The sequence below is a fragment of the Brienomyrus brachyistius genome, chromosome 20 (assembly GCF_023856365.1).
Source record: "Brienomyrus brachyistius isolate T26 chromosome 20, BBRACH_0.4, whole genome shotgun sequence".
NCBI lineage: Eukaryota > Metazoa > Chordata > Actinopteri > Osteoglossiformes > Mormyridae > Brienomyrus > Brienomyrus brachyistius.
This window is the reverse complement of record NC_064552.1, coordinates 14,681,067-14,696,624: the sequence shown is the minus strand read 5'-3', so window position 1 is coordinate 14,696,624 and position 15,558 is coordinate 14,681,067. Positions and strand designations below refer to the sequence as shown.

At 52.0% G+C, this 15,558-nt stretch overlaps 1 protein-coding gene across 1 annotated transcript in view; it reads right to left on the bottom strand.

Moving 5' to 3' along the window:
- strn (striatin, calmodulin binding protein) overlaps positions 1 to 15,558 on the bottom strand; it is a 58,609-nt gene that overhangs the window by 4,956 nt on the left and 38,095 nt on the right. Inside the window, 14 exon segments of the mRNA XM_048987187.1 lie at positions 354 to 440; positions 650 to 751; positions 1,897 to 2,037; positions 2,643 to 2,810; positions 3,504 to 3,625; positions 3,731 to 3,778; positions 3,869 to 4,044; positions 4,530 to 4,666; positions 5,046 to 5,189; positions 5,876 to 5,986; positions 7,765 to 7,867; positions 7,869 to 7,922; positions 8,508 to 8,643; positions 11,625 to 11,792. Of these exon segments, the coding sequence (XP_048843144.1) occupies positions 354 to 440; positions 650 to 751; positions 1,897 to 2,037; positions 2,643 to 2,810; positions 3,504 to 3,625; positions 3,731 to 3,778; positions 3,869 to 4,044; positions 4,530 to 4,666; positions 5,046 to 5,189; positions 5,876 to 5,986; positions 7,765 to 7,867; positions 7,869 to 7,922; positions 8,508 to 8,643; positions 11,625 to 11,792 (1,697 nt within the window).

Genomic DNA, 15,558 nt, shown 5'->3' with positions numbered 1-15,558 from the left:
CGAACCAACAGAAGGGCTACTGTGGCACAAATGAGAATGAAGGATATCCCATGTAGTACAAACCAACAGAAGGGCTACTGCGGCACAAATGGGAGATGACTTTGATAAAGATAGTAATGATGAAGGAGTAATGTGTCACAATACAGTGCGTCGAGCCCTGCAGAGTATGGAGCCACGTATGTACGGAAATAGCTTACCATCTAATATACCACAGACCTTGACATGCTCCAAAGAGACCCTTAATCTTTAGTGGCACAGCGATCTGTAACTCCCCAGATTCATTTCCAGCCCAGAGACTCCAGAACAGTGCCGGCACAGGGGCGCGGGCACGTTCTCCAAACGCAGATACTTACTGCCAGACATCAGGTACAGCCCGTTGGGGTCCACAGCCAAGCTAGTGACTGCGTCGAGGTGGGCGACCATGGAATGGATCAGTTTTCCTGCAGAAAAAAATCCCAAGATGAGGCCACTTTAGATTAGCATCAGGTAAATAGCTAAAAACCTTAGAATTATGTTACAGTTAAACCAGCTGTATTAACCCATGAGACCATGGGCCAGTCACCCCCCGGCTGAGCGGCACCCACACCCAGGAGCAAGAAGAACAGCTCCTGGCTCCCCCTAGTGGTGCGGCAGGGCACCCTGGTCCTACCTGTGTTGTTGTCAAAGAACTTTATGTGCCGATCCTCCTGGGCTGTGATGGAGATGGGGAGGGTGGGGTGACTCAGCACTTTGTTAATCTGACTGGGAGTGCCTGGGGGGGGGGGGGGGGGGAACGACATTAAGGGAAGCAAAGAATGGGGAAAAAATCACACTGATTGCAAGTGATGGTGACATGAAGCTTCATGAAGCACTGAAACATTCTGGCAATGTGCTTCGAGAAAATGTTCAGTTCTTGGCGCTTCATCTAAATACTACGCCATCTACTGGGCAGATTATGGAACAGGCAAAAATACTAGAAGCCACATTTTCTGAGTGACGAGACATTTTCCACCAGGTCTTGGAACTACTCGTTGCCAAAAATATCAAGGAATAAAGAAAAGCAATTATATCATTGTTTTTCTGATAATTAGCATGATTTAATTTCATGATAATTAGCATGACTTAACAAAATCACCTCAAAGGTCATGTACTAAATGTATATGAATATCAGTCCTTTGGTGACCTTATACTGGCATTAACTCGAGTGAAAGGTGGATAAGCATTTGTGGGCAAAAACTTAACCATGGAAATCCAGCAACTGCAGAGATTAGTTAATGTCCACATGTAACCGGCTGAAGAACATCTTGTCAAACAGGAAATCATTTGGAGGGAAGATCTTATTATTTTCATTACACAACAAATGCCCTTCCATGCGGTCTGGAGAAGAATGGGGTCCAGAAGACCCCCCCGGTGCCAGCTTTTAGAGACGTGGATTGTGCTCGGGAGAAATTCTTCTCTTCCATGGGGGATCCGTGTGAAACTCAGCAGAGCAGCAAATACAGAAAATGACTATCAAATGCTGGAAAGCACAGATTGTTTGCATTCGGCATTTCTCAGCGGTGTTTCATACACAGACCATTCACGTGCATTCAAACCAGTTTCCGAACTTGTCATATGGTACGGATGGGGAGCGAGGCTTCACACGTAATTGGTTATGTTACACATAGACACGTGATGCTGGCATCGATACACGCTTCAGGGCTAAATTACTTGGATTACTCGACACCCCTGTTCCACATGAGTGTATTACTCATTCTGTTTGGGTTTTATGTTTTAATTGTTTTAATTTATGCCTGTGTGCTTTGGGGTGCATATCACTACTTGCAAAAACTGTGTGTGGACTGAAGTTTTAGGGATTTAAAGAGGAGGTACAAATATGCTCTGTGAGCAGCGCCCCCTGCAGGGCTGTGGTGGTACCTGGCTCTCCGACGGACTCCAGGCTGAGAACCAGCTGCCGCGTCTCCATGTTGAAGAGCCCCGTGCGGCCGCTGTTGAATGAGGTCACCATGTAGGCGGGCTCGCTGCATACAAGGTCCACTGAGGAGGGGATGCCAAGCTCTGGAAGTGGAGGGGGGGGGGGTGGAGCTTGTTAGGCTGTGTTATCTGGCCAGGGAGCAGACTTCTGCACATATGTACATAAGCTTATCATCAGTAGAGGCAGGTCATTTCCTCCCATGCATAACCACACATCAATCACTTCCTACTGTGATCTGGAGCAGGATACATGGGGGGGATCTGGTGGACCGATTGACTCCATCAGTGAAGGCCCATCCACACAGGCTGAGTGACCAAACAGCTCACCAACAATCTGGGTGTTTCTCAATATGCATACTTGACCATACTTGTGTTGGCGTGCACGCATTTTAAGTTACTATAAGTTATCTTCCATTGCCAAAGACCAGGTCCAATACTAAGAACAGAAGTACAGTGGACGGTAAAAAAATCCCAAGATGTTGGTCGTACTCCGGCCCAAATATCAAGGATACATCAGTTGCCTCCTTACCAAAGGAGACCAATCATATGATTCATTGAGCCACAAGTTGAAACACCCCGTGTCAAACAGTCATGATGAGGACAGCTCAAAGCCAATCATGTCTGGACTTTATACGGGTGATGGAGCATTCAGGGTGGCAGGGCAGGCATCAGCTCTGTGTCAGACTCACCCCCATTCTCATTGAAGATGGCCAGGGCGGGCGAGGTGTCGCTGGCGTCCCACAGCCGCACCGTGCCGTCGGCCGAGCAGGACAGCAGGCGCTGGTGAGCCGAGCTGTACACCAGGCCCCAGACGGCGTCAGTGTGGCCACACAGCGCCCCCCGCAGGACGCTGGGCTCTGTTGCAGGACAGAGAGGCATAGGCATCAGGCATACTGAAGCAAAATGCCGCACTGTGCCTCCATCGTGTTCTTGACACCCACCCTGTGATAAGCAACTGTTTGCATTTGCAGAAATAAACCATAAACCGTCATTCCTCCTTGGGGGCTTGATGGTTAAGGCCGATACAATCTGCCCCATGGCCTCATTGCATAAACACCCAGCAGATAATTATCTGTCAACCAATCGATTTGCATCCAAAATCCAGTCATGCAGAGGCTGTATTTGGGCACATGATCCACCTATGTTGCCTTAAGGGAAGAAGGTAATACACCAGACAGAATGTGCTACTGATGGCCATGCATGTCCCCATTTTTACACAGGTTAACTGCTAATCTATCTTCCCTACAGCAGCAGGTACCACCTGAAGTTTCTGAGGCACATAAAACACATCTAGAAGGAAAAACAGTGACATGTGCTCAGTGATTTACTCCAGTTGCATGACGTTTCTCTCAGGTGAGGGGATCAAATGGGGATTTAACTCGGGGAGAGTCAAGTCTGCAGATCAAACGTAACCTTGGGAGAATGGTGATGTACTCCTGGGTTAAAGGAGGAAACAGGTCTGATCAGGAGCATGACGCTGCATGTAGAAAAGTGCCAAGCCTCTGGCTGTCCCCGGACATGAGCTCATTTCCCAGCTGGGTGGCTCGTACCGTAGGAGTCGTAGGGATCGATGTTGGGGTTGGGGGTGTTCCAGCTCTGGATGGTGCCGTCCACACCCCCACTGAAGCACTGGTCCCCCGAGGTGCTCATCACCACGCACAGCACTGAGCCTCTGTGAATTTGGGGGAGGATGCATGTGTAAATCAGGCAGGCCTACATGCACCCAATGAACACGTGCAATATGGGGGGGGGGGGGGGGGGGGGGGGGTTCACTCACCGGTGTGCCCTGAAGGTATAAATAGGCTCCACATCCAAAGCCGTGCTCCTGCAGAACAGAGCGGAGAGGGTTTACCCGAGCGTCCGACACGCGGCCATTCCTCACGCATGGGGGGTGGAAAGCGAAGGGCACACGTACTTCTTGGCGGGGGCGGTCTTCTGTAGGTTCCACATCTTGAGAGTGTGGTCCTCCGAGGCCGTGACGAGCACGGGTTCAGCCGGGTGGAAGGCCAGGCCGCGGATGGCGTCGAAGTGGCTGCGCAGCGTGAACTTGGGGTTCCACGTCTTCCTCAGGGCGTCTTTGTTATTGCCAATCTGGGGGGGGGGGGGGGGGGGGGGCGGGGGGCATAGCTCTGTTAATTATGACCCGCAAAAAGCATGAACTCACGTCACAAATTTTCTTATGAGGGAAAAATCCACTGCTGACCTGCTCAGCCAATGAGACCCAGCCACCCCCAACCCCCACAAAGGCAGAAAAGTCAGTTCTGATGGACTTCACAAGGGACAGTGACCTCTATGCCCCCCCCCCAGGAGAGCAGCCGATCCTACACCTGTAGGACAACTACCTGTTCCTACTAATACCAATTTAAATTTGTATTCATTCAGCATAACACTGGAAAATTGCCCAGAACTCATTAAATTAATACACGCTATTAATAATAAAACAAAAAACCATCATGGCCAGTGTGGGTCACAGAGGGCAGTGTGATCATTGTTAGGTTCCCTTGGAGGAGATCCCAGCTAGTATGTCACTATGACCCCTCTTGTTTCACTTGGCCCCTCCCCGAGAGCAGACTCACGTCGTAGGTCAGGTTATCCGCCTCATTGGCCACCGTCAGGCCTGCCAGTTCCCCCAGGCCCAGCTCGTTCTCCATCGCCTCGCCTGCGCCCATGATGAACGACTTCCCGGACGTGGGGGGGAACGTCATGGCTTCCACTGCGAGAGACACTGCTGTTGTTATTTATTAGTCATCGCCTCACCCTCCCTACCCACTTGCAGTCACCCCTCTGACCTGCCAGTGTGTGATGTGATACACTGGGAATTTAATGCCGGAGAATTTATGCTGCGTACAAGATAACTGATTAAAAGGACTCATGCAGATGCAGTGAGACCGTGAAGAACATGGATGTGAAATCAGAAAGCAGAAAGCAGAGACTCGAGCGTGCAGCCGGGGGTGTGATGTGATTTCGGACTCAGGGACAGCAACGGCTTGGCTTATGTAATGCGAGGAGCGACTCACCACCCAACATGGCATATTGACAGAGAAAGTCCCTGCAGGCATTGGGCACAAAGAGAGCACAAAGAGGGTACCCACCCTCGTCGGCACGGCCAGCCTCATGTTCGCCGGGGCGGACCATGCTGGGCCGCGCGGGTGGGGCGGCCGACGGCTGGGCAGGGGGCAATTCCTCGGCCTCCCGCAGGTTTGCTAGCATGTCCTGCAGTTTGCAGCGATTCGGCCCTGGGGGGGGGCAGAAGTGACACACTGTCATCTTTCTGCTTATTCACAAGGGAACAGCAAAGAACACAGGGGTTAGAGGAGCATGAACGACCGTGAAGGCACCTGTAGGGTAAAAGATAAAAGAACAAAGCTGTAGGAAGAAGGCAGCGGAAGTCAGAGGAGGAGGAGATGACAGCGGGGACAATGAGGGGAGGCAGAATGAGACAGCAGGCCGCTCGCTCTCTGGGTCAGCGTCTGCCGAGGGCGCCGATCCAGTAAGAGGCGGCACAAGAGGGGCCCAAATGGGCAAGCAGCTTGAATGCTGCTGTGAAGGAGCCCATAAGCGCAGTGTGTGGCTCTGTGACCGTCTCAATGTCAGGGTCGGGGGGAGGGGGGCCATGCCCCCTGCAGAGCGCCATGGGCTCATCTCAGTTTGGGGGCGGGTGTCACGAAAGAAGGAAGGAACATAAATAAAGGTAGAAACAGAAAGAGGAGGAAGAGGAGCTGCGGATGGCCATGTGACTTCCAGAGCAGGTGGCAATGGAACAAGCTGGAGAGATAATGGGGGGAAAAGGTGCCTGATGGAAGAATAGGGGCCTGAACTGATGAGTGATGGGTAGGTAGAAGAAGAGATGGAAAGATGGGAAAGAATCCTGGATATAGACCATCAGAGACGACAGGGAGTGGGGCCACCCTGCTGGACTTACTCTTCACCCCCTTCTTGCCCTTGCGCTCTTTTCTGTACTGCTCCTTGAGTTTGGTTATCAGGCCCTGGTCCACATCCCAGGCCTCCGACATGGGACACTGTTCTTCCTTCTCTAAATGGGGGAAACAAAGCAAGAAGCTCTTCAGGCCACCGGGCCAGAGGACAAGGCGCCCCGTGGGGACGCGGGCAGACCGGGGGAGCTCCGTCACTGAGGTGGCGCCAATAGGGACGCGAAGCAAGACATCCAAAGCCTCTCAGAGGGCAAATAATGGCAAAAAAGTTGAAAACATAGCGTGCATACAAGCACACAAGGAGGGGGTAAATAAAATGAAAAGTGCTCTGCAGAAGTACACAGTGAGGACCTCCCTCCTTCACACTGTGCAGTGAGGACCCCCCCTCCTCCACTTCACACTGCACAGAGAGGACCCCCTCCTCCTTCTGACTGCTCAGCAGGGACCACCCTCGTTTACACTGCATGGTGAGGATATCGCCCCTTCGCACTGTATGGTGAGGACATCCTTCCTTTACACTGCACAGTGAGGACCCTTCCACCCTCTCCCACACTGCCAAGACAGGACCTCCTCCTTCTTCTGACTGCTCAGCAGGAACCGCCCTCCTTTACACTGCATGGTAAGGATATCGCCCCTTCACACTGCATGGAGAGGACATCCTTCCTTTACACTGCACGGTGAGGGCCCTTCCACCCTCTTCCACACTGCCCAGACAGGTGCCGCTCCTCCTTCTGACTGCTTAGCAGGGACCGCCCTCCTTTACACTGCACAGCGAGGAAATCCCTCCTTCACACTGCATGGTGAGGATATTGCTCCTTCACACTGCATGATGAGGACCCTTTTACCCTCTCCCACACTGCCCAGACAGGTCCCCCTCCTCCTTCACACTGCACAGTATGGACCCTCCCCCCTTCTTCACACATCACGGTAAGGACCCCTCCCTTCAAACAGCATGATAAGAACCCTCCCCCTTTCACAGTTGATGACTCAGAGCCAACTTTAAGAATGAGCCTTGAAAAAATTCTGAGAAACACTGTGCCGTGCTTTTGTCAAAAGTCAGCTACCTTAGACTAAAATCCTACAGCCCTACAGCCCTACAGTCCTACAGCCCTCAGTCTAGGGTGGAGGTGGGGCACCAGCAATGAGATTCAAACTAACCAGCTTCTGGGATTCAAGCCATGCTTACATGCAAATGATTAGGTGGCACCAGGAAGGTTGCTACAGTACATTAATCACCATAGCGACCGGACTCATGATAATACACCATTACATCCTGACAGCCCTTAGCCATCACTTTCCTGTCGACGGTCCATGTGACCTTTCTTACCATTTAAAGGCCCCCCTACTGCTGCTGGCTCATTTTTCCGTTCTCTACAGTACTTTAGGAAAGTGAGCGCAGCCTCACTGACAAGCCCATGAAATGTGCTAATTCCGTATTTGATACGCTTTGGTAGGAAACATAGTACGGAACCCAGCTGTAATCTCCGCAAGCACTGCTGCAAAGGATTATGGGATACAGGGAGGTTAACCTTCACAAATCAGCAACGAACTCAACAACCAAACAAATCCCAAGCCCTGGTACTTACAACTATAATTTGTCGGTGACGTGGGAGACATCAGAATCTAATGGACGCGGATGAAAAAAATCCACTGAAATCAGCTAGACTTAACTATGTGTAATCAGAGGGTAACAGCTGCAAAGCTTTAGATACGATTCATTCATCAGATGTCTGTTTACCTAAAGCATCATAGCAGATGCCAGCATGGATGCAAACTCTTGGCATCTCCATATACACGCCAAAAGCAGACCAACGCTCTCAGTGATCTGCAGCCCTCCAGTCTCCCTGATCCCACTATGCCCATTATGTTCCCGTCTCACCCCAGTCGGTCCCATCTCCGGCACTCCTGGACTCTGGCGAGCCGTCCAGTTCGTCGGGGCTGGTCAGGAAGTCAAAGCCCTTCAGGGCCTCCTCGGTGTCGGGGGTCATCACTGATGTCCGAGGACGACGGCGAGGAGGGCGCTTTCTTCCGCACAATCTGCAGAAGTTGGTTGGGTAAGTGATGTAAACATGATCTGCTGCTGCAGCACTCGGCTTAACTCCAGTCGCGTGTGGACTCCCGTCTCCCGCATGTCTACTGAGGCAACAAGAGCCCACAGAGCTCAGCGAGGGCCGCATGCTCTCCTCTCCTGGAAGACGGATGGCCTACAGATCACAGGAGAGAGCTAAAAAAACTTCCGATTTATTATGTCTGGCAGCAGCCTCACGCCGACAGGCACGCCAGGACATGGAGACAGACACGGCTGTATTTGACGGCTTCCTGTTTACACGCTCGTTAGTTATCAGGACTCACTAATTAAACATTTAACCAGCTGTTCTCAATTTAATGGTGCTAGAACAGCATGAAGTAGAATGCAGAGGTTTGTGAAACAGGAGGAAAGGTTTAACATTGAAACGTTACGTGTTACGGGAAGGCGGGACAATCCCCCCCGATAAGGAGACAAACTCATAGATTCTGCAGGGGTCAGAAACCATAAGGCTCGCTTCCCAAACGCATTGAAGAGCTGCATGCCCACCAAATGGGCCCGCAGGTCGGCGGCCTCATTGAGGCTCGCTCTCTCACCGTAGAGGAGTCGATGATGGTCTTGTCCCTCCCCTCACTGTCATCGTCCTCATCCTCGTCGCTGAACTCAGCCGCAGCACTCTCGATGAACTTGAACGCCTCCAGCACAGATGCAGAGTCTGACAGGTCGGGCTTCCTGAAGGCGTAAGGGGGGGGGGGGGGGGGTTTAAGCTCAATCGTGTGACATCAAGCCCTCCCTTCCAACAACTTCTGAAGGCTTCCTGCCAGTGCCATCTCTGATTGGCTGACTTTATAGCCAATGTGATCCTCCAGAGCAGACAGTATCCTTCCCCTATGGGTTCATGACCACCAATCAGACCCTCCAAAATCCTGACATGAAGGAGAGAGCAAATTAAAAACCCAGAGAAGAAATGAAAGTTTTATTCAAAGCATCTAAAGCTAGATGTTCACCCAAAGAAATAAGTGATAAAGGCTCCGGGAATCACACTTCCCAAACGCTGTTTCGCCCATTAGGATGCATTATGGAGCAAATTAGCTCCTGTAATGGAGAAAGGATGGCTGTGGGCAAACAAAATCACGTGGAGAGAAAATGCTGACAGTCACAGAATTGTTACTGTAGCTAATGCTAAATGCAGCAACAGGCGAGTATTTTAATTCAAACTGTGACTACCATCCAAATGGAGTCTAAATTTCCATTTATTTGGATGAGATGCATATCACAGAGAATTGTGCCCATGAGAGGTAAAGTGGGCTATCCCACATGTCAAAACTGAGTTTAGTGCCCAATATTAATTATTGAGGGTTTATCTTTCTTTTAAATATACAGAGATCTGTGCTACCTATGATATATATCAATTGTAGGGTATAGACACACCAATTTTTTTTTAAAAAAAATTCAACTTTGGAACTCATTCTCTCAAAACTTTGTTTTTGTGGGATAGCCCACTTCACGTCTCCAGGGCACAATTCACAACACACATTACCACAGCCAAACTGTCCCGCTTATATAACACATCTTATATTCTGTATGAGTCCAGAGGAAAGGGCAGAACAAACAGCAGGACACAAGGACCACACAATATTGTTGTGATATTACAGATGATGTCCTCCAGCCTTATTGTTGCCGGTGTCCAAGCTGCCAACCTAACGGGCATCCGAGTGAGGAAGACAAGTGTGGATGAAGGATATCAGAGGAAGAGCTGCAGTTAGCGAAATTAACCAGTGAAAAGTAGGGAATCACTACTTTTACTGTTGCTATTTAACTTATATTTACTGTTTTTATTACTTTTTTGTTTTCAGATACATGTGAAATGTCTTACTTTTACTGCAAAGCTGACTATAGTGCTCAAAAAATCCATATAAACACAAATACATCATGCTGAAATTGATGTTTTTTTTAGTGTTCAGGACATTTCTGGAAGATTAATATGCGTTTCTGGGATGGACCGGAAACAAATTTGAACTAATGGAAATAGCTATAATTATATTCAAATTTGTGCTGTTTGAGCAGTTTGTAGGAAGCGGTTACCCGCAGATAACAGGGTACAGATGTCCACCCACATGCGACAGGCACATGACATGCACTGATATATTCCACAATATACTCCAAACAAACATGTCTACCTGAAGAGGCCTTTCAAGGCCTAGCGACTGTCAGTGCACATTTAATTACCGGTTCCAAAGAAACTAAATCGGCTGATGTGTCTCAAAGCTTGAAGAAAGCATGTCAGCACTGCAAAGTAACAGTAGGCAGAAACATATACAATAAAGTCATGGAGGGAGATATGGAGGAAGTGTGGAGGGAGAGCATGGAGGGGGAGCAAGAAGGGGGCTCAGAAGGAGCATGTAGAGAGCCGTGGAGTAAACTTGGTGTGAGCATGGAGGGAGAATGAACGGGGATTCGTGCAATGCCACATAGTTTTTTTTTTTACTCTCCTCTTTCACGCCTTCCTTTCTTTTAGGCCAGCCCCTTCAACCCAATTGGTTGCCTTGTCCGTAGATGATTGGCCGATCATCCCTACTGCCTCAGAGTGGCAGATCGTTTCGGGAGTTCCCGCCTACCGACCATAAGAGGACCCTGGTGGCTCGGACGCGAGACTTCGTGAGAGATTAGTGCATTGGTTGTATTGTTCGATTTATGCTGTTTAAGATTAAGAATAACTATTTGTTTGTCAGGTTGGGTCAGATTAGTTGTCCACATTCCCGGTTGTTTTGTATATATACTTACCATTCCTCATTTCCCTCGTGGTATAGTCACTGCACCATTGTCGTTTGCTTAGTTACCCGCTTGCGGTTTTCTCGCACATTTACATTACACTATCAAATAGGTAAATGTTTGTTAGATACACTAGGTTAGAGGCGGGCACCACCCTTGTAAGTTATATTTTGTAGTTAGAAGCAGTTTAGTTAGCTAGGACTTTTGTTTAGAGACCAGATAGAACAGATTTTAAAACTCAGAGCAGGAATATGGACCTTTTCTTTTCTTTTGTTGTTTTATTTGATGTTCAGATACTTCAACATATTCCTGTTTTTGTGTCGTCTCTTTGTCCGACTGTGTATACCCCAATAGTTTTATACTCAGAGTTGTAAAAAGTGGGGGCTCGTCCGGGATCTTTTTTTGACCCCTTTCCCATGAGAGGTACAAAAGCAGAGAAGCAGAGAGAGAGAGAGAGAGAGAGAGAGAGAGAGAGAGAGGCAGGCAGAGAGAGAGAGAGAGAGAGAGGCAGGTAGAGAGAGAGAGAGAGAGAGAGAGAGAGAGAGAGATGGTGCTCATTCAGGGTAGCTGTTGTACAGGAGGGGTTAGCCTGCAGGATTTCCCTCCTATAGTCAATCAGCAGCCCTTCTGCTTTACCCTATAGATATGACATGTCTGGCATTTATATGCCCGACACAATGCTGCGTGGCCTGCTGGGAAACATGTCCCTGTGTGCCTGGGAACCGGCCGGCATCAGAAACCCTTATCAGTCAAGATGTTCCTGCCACTAACCATCACTCAGATTCCTCGTCTAGGTGCTACAAGCTGCCTGTTAACATATCCACATTACGAATGCTGGGCTGAAACGTGCATGTTGCAGAAGCTGTACAGTCGCCACTGACGTCAGGAGCGCGCCCCCCGGGTGATAGAGATCGCAAGCATGGCCGCGAGACCCCCCTCACCCGATCGCCATGCCACCCTTGAGAGCTGGCTCGCTGCCGTTGACCATGGCTTCTGGGCTGCGCTCGGCCGCTCGCTCCCCCTCGTCTCCGGCCAGGCCCAGCAACACCTTCACCCGCTGAGACTTGACATCCAGGATCGTGTCTGTGTATCCGACTTCCTGTAGGTACCTGCAGGGGGCGCCGAGGAGCCATGAATGTTAGTCACCTGTGGGGTGGGGGGGCGACCTTGAAGGTTCTGCAGACCCTCAGATAACAGTGGCATCACAGACCATGCTGCGGAACACAGGGACTTTCTGGGAGCCAGTGTGACCCTGTCCCTCCATGGAGGGCCAAGTCAGACTTTCCTTCATTATGCTGATCATTTATTATTGTGACACCATTAAAATGTATAGCTTGACCTGTATTAACAATTTTTTTTAAGATTCAAGACAGTTAACTGTAGAGTGTGAGAAACAGACAATAGCAAATGTCGACCACCCCATCCATCCATCATGTAGTGTGTAGTGTCCGCGGTAGCACAGGATGCCAGTCCATCATTTATGCATTTCAAAGCATTAACTGTTTGATTGCACGCATGTAACTACAGCAGCCTTGCCCTAAGACATACATGCTGAAATCTAACGCATTCAGAGTAACAGGCTTGTCCGCAGCTCATGGGCAAGAGACAGGTGAGGCTGGTGTGCCTGACAAAGCCCAGGGCTCAGTGTGAGGCATGGGGATGGCTCAATTAGCCACCAGCTGTGGGTCCCGTCGCGATGGGATGGCCCAATTAGCCGCCAGCTGTGAGTCCCAGGACCAGGGGCCGGCCCAGGGGGCAGCCCAGTGAGCTACCAGCTGTGTAATCCATCGCACACAGCTGGCCCTTTAAAAAGCGACAGCACCTATTCTCTTTCAACTTCTGGCCAGCAGACAGACCTCAAGGACCTAGTAACAGACAAGACTTACGGCTCCTCTAGCCTGTTAAAACTGAACCACACACTCGCAGAAATACTCAAAAGTTTTATTCAGTCCGGGATCACTTTACGTTTCACTCCTCACACCCACCCACCAGTCAACTGGGATGCAACTTCCTCCATCAAGAGGGAGAGCCCGATTGGCAGCACCCTTTTCGGGATCCCATCACAATCCTAGAGACTCTCATTGGTGAGAGACAGGCACAGAGATGCCGAGTTCACACCGAAGCAAGCCCCCCCCCCAAAGACGAAGTTATGCCCCCTACAAATTAGCAGAGTGCAGTCAGTGTGTCTGCATTTTACAGACCTGTTAATAAAGTTGCTTGATCATAATACACCTAATGCACTCTACCCACAGATTAGCAGAGCTCACAAGCCTGAAATCTAATCAACACAAATCTACATCCTAGATATGAAAGCATTAGTGTCTCTTTACATTTCAATTACTGCAGCTACGGTCTGTGGCAAAGCAATCAAGGCTGGTTTGCAAAGACTCAGAAAGACTAACTGGAAAACAACTGAATTTCCCCACGCCCGCCCCGTGAGACGTGAAGGTGCGGGGGTAACATACCCGGCCGCGCTCAGGCGCCCCACGCCCGCCCCGTGAGACGTGAAGGTGCGGGGTAACATACCCGGCCGCGCTCAGGCGCCCCACGCCCGCCCCGTGAGACGTGAAGGTGCGGGGGTAACATACCCGGCCGCGCTCAGACGCCCCACGCCCGCCCCGTGAGGCGTGAAGGTGCGGGGTAACATACCCGGCCGCGCTCAGACGCCCCACGCCCGCCCCGTGAGACGTGAAGGTGCGGGGTAACATACCCGGCCGCGCTCAGACGCCCCACGCCCGCCCCGTGAGGCGTGAAGGTGCGGGGGTAACATACCCGGCCGCGCTCAGGCGCCCCACGCCCGCCCCGTGAGACGTGAAGGTGCGGGGTAACATACCCGGCCGCGCTCAGGCGCCCCACGCCCGCCCCGTGAGACGTGAAGGTGCGGGGTAACATACCCGGCCGCGCTCAGGCGCCCCACGCCCGCCCCGTGAGACGTGAAGGTGCGGGGTAACATACCCGGCCGCGCTCAGACGCCCCACGCCCGCCCCGTGAGACGTGAAGGTGCGGGGGTAACATACCCGGCCGCGCTCAGACGCCCCACGCCCGCCCCGTGAGACGTGAAGGTGCGGGGTAACATACCCGGCCGCGCTCAGACGCCCCACGCCCGCCCCGTGAGACGTGAAGGTGCGGGGTAACATACCCGGCCGCGCTCAGACGCCCCACGCCCGCCCCGTGAGACGTGAAGGTGCGGGGTAACATACCCGGCCGCGCTCAGACGCCCCACGCCCGCCCCGTGAGACGTGAAGGTGCGGGGTAACATACCCGGCCGCGCTCAGACGCCCCACGCCCGCCCCGTGAGACGTGAAGGTGCGGGGTAACATACCCGGCCGCGCTCAGACGCCCCACGCCCGGCCCGTGAGACGTGAAGGTGCGGGGTAACATACCCGGCCGCGCTCAGACGCCCCACGGCCCGCCCCGTGAGACGTGAAGGTGCGGGGTAACATACCCGGCCGCGCTCAGACGCCTGGACTCCCAGCTCTGTGGCCGCCGCTGTCAGGACGCTCACTGAAATATCACCCTGTACCAGCGCTAAGAGAGAGAAAGGCCCTGTCTCGCGCTGTACCAGCCTCCCCGCTCACAGAGGGGCTGAATGCCCAGCCCAGCACAGTACAATCTCCCATTCATCCCCCGCTGTCCCCAGCACCGCACTGGCCCACACAGACTGGCCATTCTCAGCAGGGGGGGCTTGCTTTCACATTCGGCAGGGATGTCAGCTGGGAGTAATGCGATTCACCAGTTGCTGTGATATGGGGGGGGGGTAACGCTTATGGCTGAGGGCATCAGGTTTATGGCAGTACACGCGCGTAACGTTTTCTGCTAGACACCAGGAGAAGCCCACAGTCCACAATTCTGGGGATCATCTGGAAGGTCTGCACATAGTTTCACAGGGAACCCCCTCCCCCCGGTTTCAGGTACAGTGGGATTTATGGCTCCGAGGTGGCCCCCTCTCTAGGCTCTGGGAGGAAGCCGTATTCCAGGAGAAGCAGTACGGACAGGCCAGGATGCCCCATTGAATAAACAGCCGCTGACGGGAAATGCTTGGCGGCGTGAGCAAAGCACGACTCGGATAAAGACCGCTCTCATCCTCAGGCGCCCCCCCCCAGTCCCCGGCGGTGCCATCTTTGGTCGCGGTCAACGGGTTCATGGGAGACAAGCCAGCAGCCAGTGGCCAGTGGCTTCAGTGAGCAGGGATGTAGAGCAGGGCCAGTTTGGGACAAAACAGGATGCTATAAGGCCACTCTGGGGCACTGCCTGGCCAACATGCTAACGGGGCAAACAGCAGGGCGCTATAACGCCACTCTGAGGCACTGTCTGGCTAACATGCTAACAGGGCACAGAGCAGGAAGCTATAAGGAAGCTATAAGGCCACCCTGGGGCACTGCCTGGCTAACATGCTATAATGCCACTCTGAGGCACTGGCTGGCTAACATGCTAACAGGCCACAGAGCAGGAAGGTATAAGGCCACTCTGAGGCACTGTCTGGCTAACATGCTAACAGGGCACGGAGCAGGAAGCTATAAGGAAGCTATAAGGCCACCCTGGGGCACTGCCTGGCTAACATGCTATAATGCCACTCTGAGGCACTGGCTGGCTAACATGCTAACAGGGCACAGAGCAGGAAGGTATAAGGCCACTCTGAGGCACTGCCTGGCTAACATGCTAACAGGGCACGGAGCAGGAAGCTATAAGGAAGCTATAAGGCCACCCTGGGGCACTGCCTGGCTAACATGCTATAATGCCACTCTGAGGCACTGGCTGGCTAACATGCTAACAGGGCAGGAAGCTATAAGGCCACCCTGGGGCACTGCCTGGCTAACATGCTAATCAAGGGAGAGAGCAACATGCTATAACGCCATTCTGGGGCACTGGCTGAGT